Source organism: Leuciscus leuciscus, assembly GCF_965113295.1.
Source record: "Leuciscus leuciscus genome assembly, chromosome: 23".
In the NCBI taxonomy this organism is placed as follows: domain Eukaryota; kingdom Metazoa; phylum Chordata; class Actinopteri; order Cypriniformes; family Leuciscidae; genus Leuciscus; species Leuciscus leuciscus.
The window spans coordinates 10,295,087-10,311,263 of record NC_138747.1 but is presented as its reverse complement, the minus strand read 5'-3'; the positions used below and the strand labels follow the sequence as shown (position 1 = coordinate 10,311,263).

At 41.1% G+C, this 16,177-nt stretch overlaps 1 protein-coding gene across 2 annotated transcripts in view; it reads right to left on the bottom strand.

The window, feature by feature from the left end:
* Positions 1-16,177, bottom strand: part of igsf21a (immunoglobin superfamily, member 21a) — a 247,120-nt gene that overhangs the window by 66,449 nt on the left and 164,494 nt on the right. For both annotated transcript variants that reach the window (XM_082155028.1, XM_082155029.1), the window contains exons 3-4: positions 15,496-15,617; positions 6,365-6,483 (exon numbers count right to left, since the gene is read on the bottom strand). In XM_082155028.1, coding sequence (XP_082011154.1) covers positions 6,365-6,483; positions 15,496-15,617 — 241 coding nt within the window. The remainder of the gene's footprint in view (positions 1-6,364; positions 6,484-15,495; positions 15,618-16,177) is intronic.

Below are 16,177 nucleotides of genomic sequence, written 5' to 3'. Positions count from 1 at the left end.
AAAAAAAAAAAAAAAAAAACTTTGACAATCCCTATATGACCGCTTTCGCTAGCTATGCTAGCGGCGGTCATAATGATCCTTTATTTTATAATGATTTTATAATGAAAAAGAAGTACAAAACAACAAGTAGGATCCAGCCTGAAAGCCCGGACGGCCTTACAAGGAAATGGGGATTGAAGCACATGGATTTAGAATACCGAGTTTTGCTCAGAAGACAGATGAAGACAGAAGACTAAAACTCCACGTTAACCTTGCGTACATTCTGCTACGTGGAGATGGATATGATGAATGCAACATTCTCAAAAGCAATAACCTGGCCTTTTGGCACAGACATGCTTCCACGGTCTCAGGACAAGGCCTGGGACTCTTGGTCTGGGCCCAAACATATGAGGATCACTGTGCACACACAAACAAAAACTCTCATAAACGCTCTACGGCTATCCATCAACCTTCCCCACCTGCACTGCATCTGCTCCCGCACCAAACGCAGTCTCCAAACTCCTTCATGTTTGTGCTGCAGCAAGGTGTCATTAATCCCTCCATTTATAAAAGCTGCACGGCTATATATACACACTGCTTGATTAAAGTTGGGCGCCGTAATTGAAGTGAATACCCGTTTATGGGATAAAGCAGTAACTGCTCCCCAAGCACCCCATGGCTCATCTTTCTCTTTGCCTCAAGCTCTCTCGTTTTCTCTTTTTTGGGTGTGTATATACATATCCTTCACTTCTTATGAAGGATGTCCTCAATTACCTCCTTGCACTTTTCAAAGGTTAAAACAAAGTATTTGCACGCTTGCGTGATGTGAACACAAAGTCGACATATAGAGATGTTTCGGGCAAGATGGTCTAAGCAGGTTTAGTACTGTGAATATTTTACAGTCTTTACTAAACTGAACTGAAAAGCAAAATCAGTTGGTAATTGCAATATCCTTTCTACAGACATGTTTGCTAACAGGAGGGGTAGTGTAACCTAGTTCCACTGGTTAAAGATCTTTATTGGTAACCAAAAGATTTGAATTAGCATGGGATGATCCTTGAGTACTAATTACTTTTGTGCCCTAGGGGGGAATTACTGATAGTGTTGTTTGTTTTTATGCTCTGTCCGTGATGTTTTAATGCCCGCTTCACTAAAGGAATTATGTAAATCAGATCACTGTGCAAACACACCCAGAAATTTTGCGTGAACACAATCTGCACTCCACAATCTCCATTTTGCAGACCAGAGTGCTAGATTACAAAAGAAGCCACCACAATTTAGCATACTATGCTAAACCTATAAATCATTGTTCCCAAAATACAAATGTGCTCATTCTTCTCCATCATGCATAATTCGATGAATTACTGCTCCGTGATTAAGAGAAAACATTAGCAAACTTCTTTATTAAATAAAACTAACTTTACTGATTGCTCAAGGGCACCTTAGTCATTTCCTGCATGTTTAAAAAATTTAACCTGCAATCTTCGGGTTACCAATCTGACTCTCTAACCATTAGGCCATGTCTGCCCCAAAACATGTATCTATATAATATTATATAGATACATATTAATATAATATTATATCTATATACAATCTATATTTTGGACTGTATGTAGCCAGTAATACATGAATTTTGTAATATGTAACATAAAGCGCACTTTAGTAACCCTTTTAGGACCCTTTCACACCTACCTTGTTTGGTCTGGATTTTCTGACTTTTCAGTTTGATCCGAATCAAAATTACAGGTGTGTAACCTCCACCGGACCACGGTCCGGACAAACAGACGAAATTTGGTCAGACGAAAAGAGGTAGTCTCAGTCCGGATCAAACTGAACAAAGGTTTGGTTCGTTTCTAGTGTGAAAGCATTTTCTGTATAGTTCAGACTTTCAGACCATTTACAGGAAGTTCCGGTGGTTCTCGCAGGATTGCTTGCTGTCTTCTCCTCCTGTCCTGCCGGCGATGATAAAATGTTTGCACAACGAGGATGTTAATTTGGCGAATTTGAACTAGCCTCGAGTATAGTTGGTGCTGCAGGTAGTAATGCCGTAATAATAACAGTATAGTGGCAACGATTTGCGTCTGTTCATTCATTCTTGTCAAAGTTACCCGCCGAATTGACTACATGCTGATGTCAGACGCACGTCCGTTTACAAACCAATCAATGTCAAGATGCCGCCCACATAGATGATGACGATAGGACGCAAGTATGTCATGTAAAGTTCTTTACTGCGCTCACATAATTGCAATGTGGAACCAAACCAAAACTTACCGAATGTATAAAATGCATCAAAACATGAACTTTGGTTCGGACCTTGGTGCGGACTTTCAAGTGTGAAAACGCCCTTAGTTTACATTGTCTTCTCCTCAATTACTCTTGGTTCATTAAATTATCTTCATGTCAGTTAAAAGGTGGTAGTGGACAAAATAAATTAATCAGGCTTAATTCAGATGAGCTTTTTTCAACTTTAAGCCTTTACAGCCAGAGGGACTGCTTTTACTGAATATAGCATTTAATTGAACTAATTACTTGCTCAGCGGACTTACTTCACAGGTTTGTCTTAGGTCATCTCCTCTGGTGTTAAATGCTACTTTAAGTGCTGCAGTTTAGCACAACGTTTAGCCTCAAGAAAGGAATTGTATGCATCAATTTCAAATAAATAAGTGGCTAGAAGTATAGACGAGTAAATGCAGACATTGGTGGCCTGTCAGTCTGAAATGCGTCGACGAATGCAGTTGGAGATATGTGGACCAGACTTATTATGAAATGAGCGAGTACAAACATCATCATTATAATGAGATGAGGCCATCTCTGTTTGTCGATGATAAGGCAATCGATGGCCCCACAGCCGCGAATGACAGGACAAACATAAGCAGTGAGAGAACAGAGCACATTTTCAACACTGACTAACAAACTACTAAAACAAACAAGTAGTAACAGTACTTGAAAGCAAACATATTTGTGTATATTTCCTATTGATCATGGACTAATTCTTCAAATTATGTTTAAATTATTAATTATTATTGATTCTTAAAGCTAAAGTATAGTTTGTTACTCATAGTACAGGGTTTGCAAATGTAACCCATCCAGTTCTACTTGCACCGCTCAGAGTGGGCGTTTTCGGCATGGGAGGCGGGCTCGCTAACATGGACGTTAAACACCACAGCCTCTAGCATCAGTCTCTATGCGCCTCTTGAGGCCAGGGAAGTGAGGTTTACCAGCACAGCTCTTACTAGCTGGCCTCCGTTACACTCATCCTCCTAAACCTCACTCCCATCCGGGTCACGGCACCAATGTAACCCCTCCGGATGTACTCACACTACAGCGAGCGGGATTCCAACCAGCATTTCCGGCATGGTAGCCGTTACACGTACAGTGCATGTGATGTAACTTTCATCATCAGCGTATTAGTGTTCACTTTCACGCTTTCAGTCTCATTTCGTACATTCAAATTCAGCCTTCAATTTGACTTAAATACTCACATAAACCATTCCTAAAGTTGAAGTTCATGGTAGAGTCACCCTAGACTTGTGAATCACCCCCAATAATTTGAAGTCTAGGCTTAAAAAGCAAATCATTGAATTTCTAGGCAAAAATTAATTAAAATGGACATTCTTATTTATGCCGTCCTTTAGCAAATTAAAATACCATCTGCGCAAGGCTTCCTACTAATGAACTTTTTTTCACTTATTTTTATTCTCTTGCTCGTCATGTTTTTTTCTTCTTTTCTCCTTTACCCATTGAACTTGCCACACTAATAGGTTATGAATAATTCTGTTTCAGCTAAGATGGCAATTAGCCACAATGCTAGAGGCTATCCTTCTTCCCCTGTAGAGGTGTAGGGATTTACGTGTGTCAGCTAGACAAGGCACACACACTTTCTTTTGGTTCCTAAGTAATTACAAGCTAAATTCTTCAAAACATCTCATATTGATAAAGAGCAGTCCATTAACATTAATGCTATCCATCGACATGGTTTCCGACTGGCAGTGTAATTCATTCATACGGGGTTGTGTTCTCCAGCTGAAGCGACTGGAAGTGGCGTTCTTTATTCAGAGGCATGTTTATTCACGTCACCCCTTCTGGGGCTTTTCACCGACTTCCAGTCTGTCTTATCAGAGAGTTCAGCAGCTTTCCAGGATAGAACTATCAGCCTAAGGACCACACACTTTCTTATTTGTTCATTTTAACAATGGTCCCGAATGATGAGGTTCCTTATTAACGCCAAGCTGCATCTCAGACCGGTGGATGAACGTTGACATACTCAGATAGGCTGGCTGTCATTAGGCTAGTGCCTGGATAATGGCTATAGGGAGAGTGTAGAGTGTACATAAATGTCTGGGGTCCTTGTTTTAGACGGACGTGGAGGTTAAAGCAAGAGATGAAAGGGAACATCTTCGAACAATTATAACAATCTCTCTGTCGCGGCTGATTTGGAGACAGAGAGAATTGCTAATGAGCTCTATCTAACCAAGCTAGTAATCAATGCCAAAACAATTCAAATGGTTACACTAGTAGATTATCTTGAAATATGAATATGAAAGACATGGTTATTATAGTTACCTAATACTAAATTATAGTTAACTAAAAATAAACATTAAAGGTGCATTGTGTATTTAGGAGGATCTGTTGACAGAAATGCAATATCATATCTACATAACTAAGTTTTCAGTGGTGTATAAGACTTAATGAACCGTTATGCTTTTATTACATTGGAATGAGCCATTTCTATCTACATACACCGCGGGTCCCCTTACACTGAAATGCACCGACATGTTTCTACAGTAGCCCTAAACGGAAAGATGCGTTTCGTCACTATGTTGTTCTTCGTGCAAAGAAACAAGCGAATAAAACACTGACACAATGATGAACAAGTAGCAATAATATTCGCAATAACATATTGTTTTACTGAATCAGCTTCCAGAAGAGATCAGATGTGCTCCTACAGTAGTCACATTCAAATCCAGACTCAAAACACATCTGTTTAGCTATGCATTTACTGAATGAGCACTGTGCCGCTGTTCGTCCGACTGTTTGTACTGTACTGTACTGTATTTTATTTTACTAAACTGTTTTAATTATTCTTATTTCTTTTAATTATTTTAATTTCTCCTATGTAAAGCACTTTGAATTGCCATTGTGTATGAAATGTGCTATATAAATAAACTTGCCTTGCCTTGCCTTGAATAATTACGTAAACATAATTTCTTACTTTATCTTTGTAAAGAAACCTCATTGCTTAACTGGCAACTCTCTGCTGTCTCAGACGACGACATATTTTCCTGTCGGCCACCGTAACTTCTGTTGGTTGCTATTCACAACCTCACCACTAGATGCCGCTAAAAATTACACAGTGCACCTTTAAAAAGTTCTAAAATAAAAAGACTAAAACTAATTAAAAAAAAAAATATATATATCAAACAGAAGAAAAAAATTACAATTAAAATGAAAAAGAAAACAAAAAATTAAATCTGATAAAAAAAAAAACTATAATAGTATATCAATGATACTAAAATAACACTGATACAAATATTTTACATTTTAAACTATATACATTTATGATCTGCAAAGCATTAAATAATGTTCAAATAAGGTTTGTTTGTCTTATTTATGAACATTAGGGAAGCTCTTATAAAGTATTACAAAAAAATTAAATAAGAGATAGGAACATGCGTACAACGATTAAAAGCAAATCAGCTCTCTTTGTAATCTTTGCCTTCTCATCGCCTCAGAGTTTCCCAAATGATGCTTTACAGCACAGCATGAATATAAGCAGCGAGTGGGGAAGTTCAAAGTGAAGTGCCATGAATCACACACACACACACACACACACACACACACACACACACACACACACACACACACACACACACACACACACACACACACACACACACACACACACACACACACACACACACACACACACACACACACACACACACACACACACACACACACACACACACACACACACACACACACACACACACACTACTCTACCTCCCATTCAAAGGTCCTTATCACATGGAGACAGTCAGCCGTAATGATCAAATTCTCAAGCTCTAACAGAGAAAATACAGCAGACTTCCAAATAACAAACACAGGATAAAGCACTTCAAAGCCACGGGGGACGAGTTAAAGGACAACGCAAAATATTGTAGGTCAGCCTCTGGGTGCAACACCACCCTTGGGTCAACATTTCTGCCAACTACATAATGCCAAAAGTTGATCTGTGCAAATTATGGTCTACTTAATCCTGAACATACGGTTCCATCCGTGTTTATCCCAATTGAAGATGGCTTCAAATCAGCACACACTGTTCCACACACCCAATGGAGAGAAAATACAGAACGGAACATTTCTGCAGTGCATTTATACTCACACATGACCGTGAGCAAAACGTTCCCTGATGCCAGGACGACCTTCTCCCGTGTTGCTCGGTCATAGATTCCTACATGGCATTCATAAGGTCCGTTGTCTGAGATCCGGACCTCTGGGAGCCTATGAAAAAAGATAAAAATGTATTTACTGTAAGACATTTTCAGGGACTCAAAGACTGAATATGATTTGTTTGTGTGTGTGTGTGTGTGTGTGTGTGTGCCAAGCTCCCATAATAGATCCTCAAGACTCTGTGATATTATGGGCTCTATATATGGTTTTGGTTCTACCCTCAAATTATACTACAGTCCTTTTTTATCTGCAAAGTGAAATTTTTTTGGGGGAAATCCAATTGTTTAGAAAAGTAATATCACATCTCTACACGACTCCAAAGGAAATGATAAAGTATTCAAAATAAGTGTTTATAATAATACATACTTCTCCAAAGAGTCGAAGGCTTTATTCTTTATTCTGAGCATGGACTACAATGCAAATCAAAGTGAGATTTTCAGCTGCAGGTAGCAGATCAAAATTGAGGACAATTGTCCTTCCTGGCCCCCCGTAAAAGACGATAGACTGCAGTGAAGCTGAAGAAACTGGGCGTGCTGTCATACTAATGTGCCAGACGAAGGAAAAGAGAGACCACTGCCTAAGAAAACAGTTGCCTGTCTGCTGGCTCAGCAAATTCATATAATGCCTCACTCCACCCATCCATTTCTGTTATCCCTGGAGCCCACAGAAAGGGGTAGACTGCTGACAATGGCTGATAGAGATGCACAGATGCTCGACCCTGTGGTCCATTTTTGTAGCTTTTACCCATTTCATTCTATTCCTCTCATTATCTTTGTATCTTTCTCTCTCAGGGCCCCAAATAAAACAAATAGGAGACAAACTGTACTGGCTGGGTAAAAATGGCTGTTGCTGAAAACCATAAAAATAGATTAGAACATTTGGGCCAAGTTTCATCTTAAAAATTATAATGATGCCTAATTTTGAGCACTAGACTACAAAAGTCTTTTTTTGTCTTGTTTTCCAATATATATATATTATAAATTTAAACCATGCAGGTGCATTTAGTTAAAAAGTAAAACTGCATCAGACATTGTTTTCAGAAAATACATCTTGAACTTATACCCAATTAGCAAAGAGTTATTATTTTTCAAATAATATGATGTTTTAAGGTCATTTTATTTATTATCTTATTTACATATGCAGACCATTCAAAAGTTTGGGGTCTGTAAGAATTTTTTTATGTTTGTGAAAGAAGTCTCTTATGCTCACCAAGAATTACTCCAGTCTTCAGTGTCACATGATCTTTCAGAAATCATTCTGATTTGGTGCTCAAGAAACTGTGGTACATTTTTGATCAATTTAATGTATACACGCTGAATACAAGTATTTTTTTCCAAACTTTTGAACGGGAGTATAGTTTATTTTAAAGACTAAATACATACTTCACGATGATGCTATTGGGGAACGCCCTCCACGTGAATCGTGTCTGAAAAACTATCCAATCTATCCAAAATAAGTGTTTCAAGAAGTAGTGTGGATCCGTGTCTAAGATATTGACACCAGATGACACACACAACTTGTGCGTTTACTGTTTGGGCTCAGAGCAAGCACGATCAGTTATTGAGGGAACTGCTCGTGCCAACTGTGTTTTTTTTTCCCTTGAGAAAACTTAACTCTCGTCGCCCTATTCTCGAGGGAAGAGGGACAGACATCTGTGCCAGGCGATTCAGGTCCCGTTCGCGCTAAGGCAGAGCAGAGACTAGAATCGTTGGGTTTCAGAGGGAGCTCGCCAAGGAGTTTGAGAGTTATTTTTTCTCTCATGCCCCTCGGAGGCTCGAGTTTGAGCTGCCGGATGAGGATGTGTTGTCACTAACATCCTCTGATCTGGCAGCGAGTGCTCTGCTGGACAGCCCAAGAAAGCAGGAGATGGCTGATGAGGGTGAAGAGGATTTACAACCCGAACCCTCACAGCCACCCTGCCCCGCATATGATGAGTTGTTAGTATTATGAAACGCGCTCAGCGAGGCTTTGCTGCCGTAGGAGCGCGTGAGGGAAGAGACCGCTCGTGGCAGACTTTACGAAAGGTTTCTTTCCAGCCATAACGCTCTAGCTTCCGTGAGCCTTCCATTCCTGCCTGATCTACACAATGAGATCGAAAAGGCATGGAAAATCCTGTGTTCAGCGCGCATCCATCGCCATCAGTGAGCAATACGCTGATGTTGAGGGGATGCGCAAACACGGGTATGTGTCGATGCCTCAATTATCGAGAGGTTCGCGAACTATCTCGTGGTTGTTGAGGCATCGACACTAAGTGCTCTGGCTTTGCATTTTAAACAAACATTGTGCTTAAATGGCAGCGCATACACGATGGTGGGTCTGGCTGGTGATGCCTTGCACACAATGGCTGTGCTGCAAGCACACCACGCTGATTTGCAAAGATTTGGACCTGACGCAGTGGACGAGCTGCGCCGCACTACAGATTAGCTCTCCGGGCCACCAAACTAACAGCTGCCGCGATCGGATGAACTCGATGACGGCGATGGTGGCCAGGGATAGGCATCTGTGGTTGAACTGGGATGACATTGGGGAGAAAGAAAGCTTTTCTTCTCGATGCACCAGTGTCGCCTTCTGAACTTTTTGCCACCTCCGTCGAGACGGTGATGGGAAAGTTCAGAGAGGCGAAGGCACATTAAATCTTGCATAACACTACGGTCTGTATCTGTGATGTGATCAGTGATTCCTTCAATTTGGAACCCTTGTGTAGGTCTGGTGTCGGGTTTGGTAGTAAGTGTGCTCTTTTGAACTCTGTAAGGTGATAGGCCTCCATTTTATGTCGTTTAGGCCATCACGCTACGGGCAGCAGGTTGAGCTCTGTAGGTCTCCTCCCTTTACTAGAGTTTTTTAGTAAGGTTGAACAGTAGACCTCGGTTCCCTGTTAGAAAGTATTAAGGGGTGTGTTAGGAAGGTTTTTTTATAGGAGTAGAAATAGGGCCCTGAATTCCCCATATATAGGTAGGCTATGCATACCCTTTCCACAGGCCTCCTCTGATTTAGAGCCATCAGGCTTATATAGTGTCGATCTGTGGTAGTGAACAGGTTGGCCGTATTATACGAAAATTTTCTAGTCAGGCCACCGTTCATCCGAGCATCCAACAGACATTTTCTGCGTGAGATGGCTTCCTCCCTATCGGGAGCTCTTCTACTGAGGCCACCGCTCGGTCAAGCTCCAGATAAAACTAAAGGGCGTTGGCCCTCGTCAGGCCACCTTGATAGCCACCTTATACTAGAGCAGTAGTTCTCCTCTCACTTTTGAGAGTCATTTTGAGATTATAGCTCTGAACTTCAGACATATAATATTCGTTTGTGGCTTAGGCTAAGTATCTAGGATTTTTGGTGCTGGTCTGCTAAGCATTCTCGCCTCAAGCCTCTCAATATCTGAGTGAAGGTTCCATAGACCATCAGGAATTTTTTTTCTGTAAATCTAGTTTCCTAGTACTAGCCTCCTCTTACTCAAGAGTCGTCCGGCCAAGGCCCGCCTTTTGCATTAGGTGTAAATGCTAGTGGTGTAACAGGGTAGATGACAGCATAGAATATCAAATCTGTCTTGTAAAATTACAAGATAATAGGCCTCGACCCTGATACATCCTTCAGGGTCATGCCGATAGTGCTCCCGTTGTTAGGGTCGTTAATTAGAGTACTTTGCTACCCATAGCTCGTATGTTATCACCCTTCACCACCTAGGCTCAGGTAGAGACAGATAAGTGACTCCCTCCCACTTGGGATGGTTGAGTATGCTCCCTTAGAGCCAAAGCACTGCCCGGGCTGACACCCGTGACTTTCGAAGCTGTAGGCCTTTCAGTAGGCCTCCTTGATAATCTGGTAGCGTAAGATTGTACTCTCCTTGCTTTAAACGATTGATAGCACTTCTGCTGAGTACACTGCCCGTTGGGAATGTTAAATAAGTATAACCAGGCACACAGATATGTCTGTGAGAGCGCCTAGGCTTTTGATGGCTCTGCATACATCCTCGCTATCAAGTAGTTAGGCCTTAACAGGCCTCCTTGAAGGCCCTTGATTTTGTGAGAGACTCTGTTTAGGAAACAGACAGGTTGTTGGCAAGACTAGGTCGGTCAGTAAATGGATTGACTTTATGTTCCCCTCAGAAAGTGACTGGACGGGACTCATTTTGGACCCCCTGGCCATATTCCCTTAAAGGAACACCTTCCATGGAAGCTGTAAGTTCCAAGCCTTTGAGCTGCCTTGGTAGGCTTTCCGTTGTTGGGAGGCCACTTTGAGGCTTATAACTTGGGCAGTGACTGCAAGGAATAATGTCACTGACAGCCTGTATGTGACCCGAAGGGGGAGTGTGTTCTTGGCATTTCAGGTTGAAACTGCCAGTTCTGACGTTTTTGTCATGAGCCATAATTGGCATGCACTCCCCTCAGCATGGTGGGATTGTACTTCATTCCCCAATAGCGTCATCAACGCAGTGCGAGTTCCCTTTCGAAAGGGAATGTCCAGGTTACGACTGTAACCTCTGCTCCCTGAGAACAGGGAACGAGACACTTCATCGTTAGCCATGCCTTGGGGATGCCTGCTGAACAATCCCTTCAGACGAAAGTGGATGACGTTCTCTAGGCGCCCCTTTTATATTTCCTGGTCGCACTAGTAGTGACGTCATAGGCTGTCGCCGGTCAATTTCGATTGCCGTGATTGGATAGTTTTTCAGACACCGGTTCCCTTCCCCAATAGCGTCATTGACGCAGTATCTCGTTCCCTGTTCTCATGGAACCTAGACGTTTTCACAGCTCTGAAAAGACAGCTTTTATATTGCCCTGTTTCTGGGTTACAAAACACTTCTGGTCTAACTTTGTTTGCAAATCTTTCAGCTCATGTTCCACCTTCTGGATTTCATAATTTTCTAAAAGTCAAAAAAAAAAAAAAAAAATAATCTCAGCCTCTCTTTTCGCTTCAGTCAAGCGATTCTTTAACAATCCCAACATCGTCTGCATGTGCTTGGCGCCGGTCGACAAAGTCTTGCTGCTCAGCCCCTTTAAAACAAGCAGAAAACAGCTAGATTGACTGAAACCAAGCTCATTTATATTGAATGAGGGCAGCGGGTGAGTTCTCAGCACAAGCGAATAAGCATTCCTTTCATGTACGCCTCCCCACCGTGGCTTTCTTTCCCCCTGCACCTCAGATAGCTCACTTAGGCTTGATGAGTAGAAACACAGGCAATTAATTGCAGTGTTCACCATCATGGCGATAGTGATGGCAACAATACAGTGGCTGTAAATAAAACCACTCTGCCATTTCTCCTCACAGATGTCTATAATTGTAACCTAATCTATTGGCAGTTTTTTGAGTTTTTATTGTTGTTGTTGTTAGTTTACTCCCCTACTTCCAGGGCTGCTTGACATGCACAGACCGTGATGATTGGATGAGAGGTTTGGCTCCGGCTTTGTACATTGGCATTGGTCTCACGTTCTACCCTGCAAGTGTCCTCTCTCTGGATGAGCTTTACTGCCCGGGTCTCTGAATCCCGGCCAGCATATTTCTCAATTCCTGTCTATCTTACCCTCTTAGCTCTCCACCTCTCCTTCCCTCTGCTTTTCAACACCCTCTGTCTCTTATTTGCTCATTCTCTCCCCTCTGTTGCATACTTCCTCTTTGGATTGCTGAAATGCCGGCGATGTTGCACAATAGTCTGGCTCGCTCTGGCATTCAGTTCTTCAAAATAACCTCAATGGGACTGAAACACCAGCTCCTTCACAGTCTTTCTCAGTTTCACCCCCTCTGTATTCTCTCTCTCTCTCACTGTGCTCTAAAAATGTAGATGGATTGTTAATCAGAGAGTAATAAAAAGCCGATTAGCACTAAATCACACCGAGGCAAGGAGGGATTTGCCTAGCCAGGTCCTGCCACTCTGCAGTGTGTTTAAGTGTGTGTGTATGCTGAGAGGGACAGAGCGCTCGCTGCCAGGAATATAACATTCTGTAATTACAGAAATGTGCCATGAATTTCTCAGCTGAGGCCTGTTCTTATTGGCGTTGTGGGCGTATGATGTTAGAATATGTCCAAGGCTGAATTTATGGTGTTGGAATATTCACAATAGCTCATGATTTCATGAGTCATCAAACACAGAGGTCAGCTGAGGTGATCTCTTACTTGTATATTCACTCATAGGGCCTTGAACATCAGTTAAAAACAAAACAAAAACACAATTACATTAAATGTTGCCATTTATGCATGAAAGGATTTGTGAATGATTTACACATAACACAATTAAAAAAAAAAAAAATCCATTGTTTGTTGCTTGAATGAGATTAGTTGTGAGTACACTCATAGTAGTGGTCAACCAATACGGGCTTTTCAATGGCAGATGTCGATATATAAAGAGCCATGTGCATGGCAGCTGAAATTACATCTCTGAAAACTCTTTTAAAAAACTGAATTATAATGCCACTCAGGGGCCTCTGCAAACTTTCAAAGGGTTAGCAAGATGGATGAACAAGCAATGCAAAGCAAAAAAAAAACAAAAAAAACAAACAAATCAAAACATTAATTAAAATGCCACTCGGGGGGTCTCTACAAATGTACTCACTGACAAGACCGATGATAACCAAATGGCAAAATTTTAGCTAATTAATTGGCCTGACTGATACATTAATCTTTACTGTAGATTATACTAAATATATATGTTTAAATAATAATAAAATACACATTTTTTTTACAAATCCCACTACAGAGTATCCTTACTTCAAAACTAAAAAGAGAAATCACATGCCTCAAAGACACACAGCATATTGCATGTCTCTCTTTTAACACTGTTGTCACGTTTCAGTTAAGAGGCATGAAAAAAATTAAAAAATAATTCTGATAGATGTGCATGATAATCAGGGGCTTTTATTGAAGAACGGGCTTCTCCTGAAGGGCCCCGGAGGGCCCGGTGGGCGTAAGTGCTTTTGTTTCGGAGTATAAAGTCAAAAGTTTTGCCAAGAGCATTTGGGTCTCATAGGAACAGGTGGAGAATTGAGGTGTCCATGATAATGTGAGAAGAGGGCCAGGTCAGAGTGCAAGGGGAGGGTCCTGTGAACCTGTTCGAGATTTGATTGGCAGCTCAAACTCACCATCTTAATAAATTGACAGCTTAGTGACAAGGAGAAGCTAGTGAAGAACAAGAAGAAAGACCTAACATTATGACTTATATTAAATATTAAAGAGAAACAGAATTAATTTTTCAAACACCTTCAACAACATATCATCATTAAGGGTGGTTGTGAGGATAACGTTAAGAAAAGACACAGAATTTCAATTTGGCCTGTAATAATTTGACACCTTGTGTTTTGTTGAGTTTTCCAGGGAATTCAAACAGTCATGGAAAATGATGAGACATAAGCAGTTCAAAATGATGTTATTATTTTCCATTACTCTAAAATATGTGCATACTTCTGAGCAGCATGCAGACAAGAATCACTGCTTTCTCAGTTTAATGTGAAAACAAGCCAACTTATATGGCCCAGCTAAAGGCAGACATGTCTATCTCTCTGCTTTCGTTTTCAGAAAGATTCTTGCTTATGCCTTTATTTACAGGCGAAAGGGCGAGATCTGAATTAGAGTGGCAAGGCCTGCTGGTGTGGTGTTTTGCCACTCTGGAATGAAAATGAGAGATAATACCTGTGAAATATCCTGTTCGGGTGCTCTAGATCTCCCACTGAATGCTGTGTCAGAGGCTACAGGAAAAAGGATTTGAAAAGTGTGTATGCTCGTGTGTCATTGTGTGTGTCATTCAAGTGTCTGTGCTTCATAATTGGTGCCATCCATCCATCCATCCATCCATCCATCCATCCATCCATCCATCCATCCATCCATCCATCCATCCATCCATCCCTCTGTCACACCGTATGGACTTTAAAACCTTGTGAAAATAGTATTGTTTACTTTCAGTTGCAGACAAGTATTGACAAACGTTACCCATCTATGCTTAAAACAAAATTTCAGCATTTCAGAGAATAAATCTTGACTTAAGTAGATTTTCTTTTTTTACCATAAAACAAAATACTGTTTAAGAAATGGATTTTTGAAACAATGTGTGTGCGTTTATACTTAGGCGACTGCACATGAAGCTTGATGGTCTCTGCAGTTGCCATCTTCCTTCCCGAGCATTATGTGAGACTGCGAGGTCAATACATGTGATCTCTACCGCTGTTTATAGTGTGACAGTCAATTTACTTCCTGCTGGGTAGGAGTGTTTGTTTCTGTGCGTGTGCACACAGCATACACTGTCCCACTTTCCAGGCAAAGCAAGAAGGCAGTGTAGCCTGTTACCTGAAAAACTCTGATGGAGTTATTACACACGTGCAGATACTGTATCTGCGCACAGATAAGTGCAGCTAGTTTTGCAGCAGACAAAATCTTCCTTTTTCTCCTCACCATCTAATAGTTTGTACCAGCTTTTGGTCTGACAAGAAACTTGTGTTTTGGTAGGTATGACAAAGTATTTCTGGGTCTTGCTTTTGCTTTTCTGCCTGAAGCTGAGCCTCAGGTATCAGGGGTGACTTGGGGAACACGTCTGTTCCTCAGTGGGCCTATGAAACACTAAAGCAGATGTTCAGAAAGGGGAGGCTAAAGATGACACTTTCTGAATGGGGAGCAGGGAAATTGCAACTGAGGGCCCAAAACTTGAAAAGCTTGGCTAGGGGCTCAGTGAGTGAAAATACCAGAACGTACTGGATAGTGAGGAAAAGTCTCTTAATCAGGTCAATGATTCAGATTTACTTACAGAGTGTAACTTTTTTAGGCCTTTATGAGACCAGTTTACAGTACACAGGACACAGAACCACTAGATGGAGTGCAACAGAATTAAACAAAAGGTCATTAGCATATACAGTATGCTAATTAATACTCAACACACCTGAGATGGTAATCCCACTCACACATTTGTCCAATTGGTCTTTAAAAAAGTGTCAAATGACACTTATGATGCAAGACACTGCAAATACTGTGAAATGCATCGACAAAGACACTCTTCTGATGATTAATTCATAATTCAGAAGGAACAAGGAATTGCTCTTTAGATCACATAAATATACTATGTTTTGAAAATCAATTAATGACTCTTACCGGACCGTCGATTGATACACCAGATCTTCCCGTCTGCGGTAATCCTCCATATGGGAGTAATTGGTATTGAACATAGCATCGTACGTAAAAATCTTCTGCTTAATAGTACCTCCGTCAGTTACCTGTAAAGAAATAAGAATAAAACATTAATACAAAGATGTGTCTTTTAATGAAGTGGATATTCCATAGACCCCAATACATAAATAATGAGATGAGACAAGAGCAAGTACAAGAGCTCGATGCCCACAGGCAAAGTTAGTTCTCACACTTTAAAAACGATCCCAATGATCCATTTAGAGTTATTATTGGTATATTATTTAAGAGCTTGTGAAGAGATGAATTTAAATGAGCGCTCAGAAACCTGCCGAGCATGATGAACTCAGCGAGACACTTACATATATGGCATTAGGAATTAAGTGCACTATAAGAGAGCGATTTAATGATGACTGACGTTTTTGCTGCATTTTGTTGGTCTGCGGCACAGGAAAGGTAATGAAATGTGAAGAGATATTGCAGAGGTGAGGGATATTCGCAGCACCATTGGCTCATTTTGTGTCTTTCTCCCCTCCCTGACGTTCTTGGCAAATGATGGAGCGCTCCTCTTTTGGCGCTAATATCCACAGGGGAGAGAAAGTCGCTTAGCATTTGAATGACTGCGATTTCTCTTCAGAGCACAGAGAGA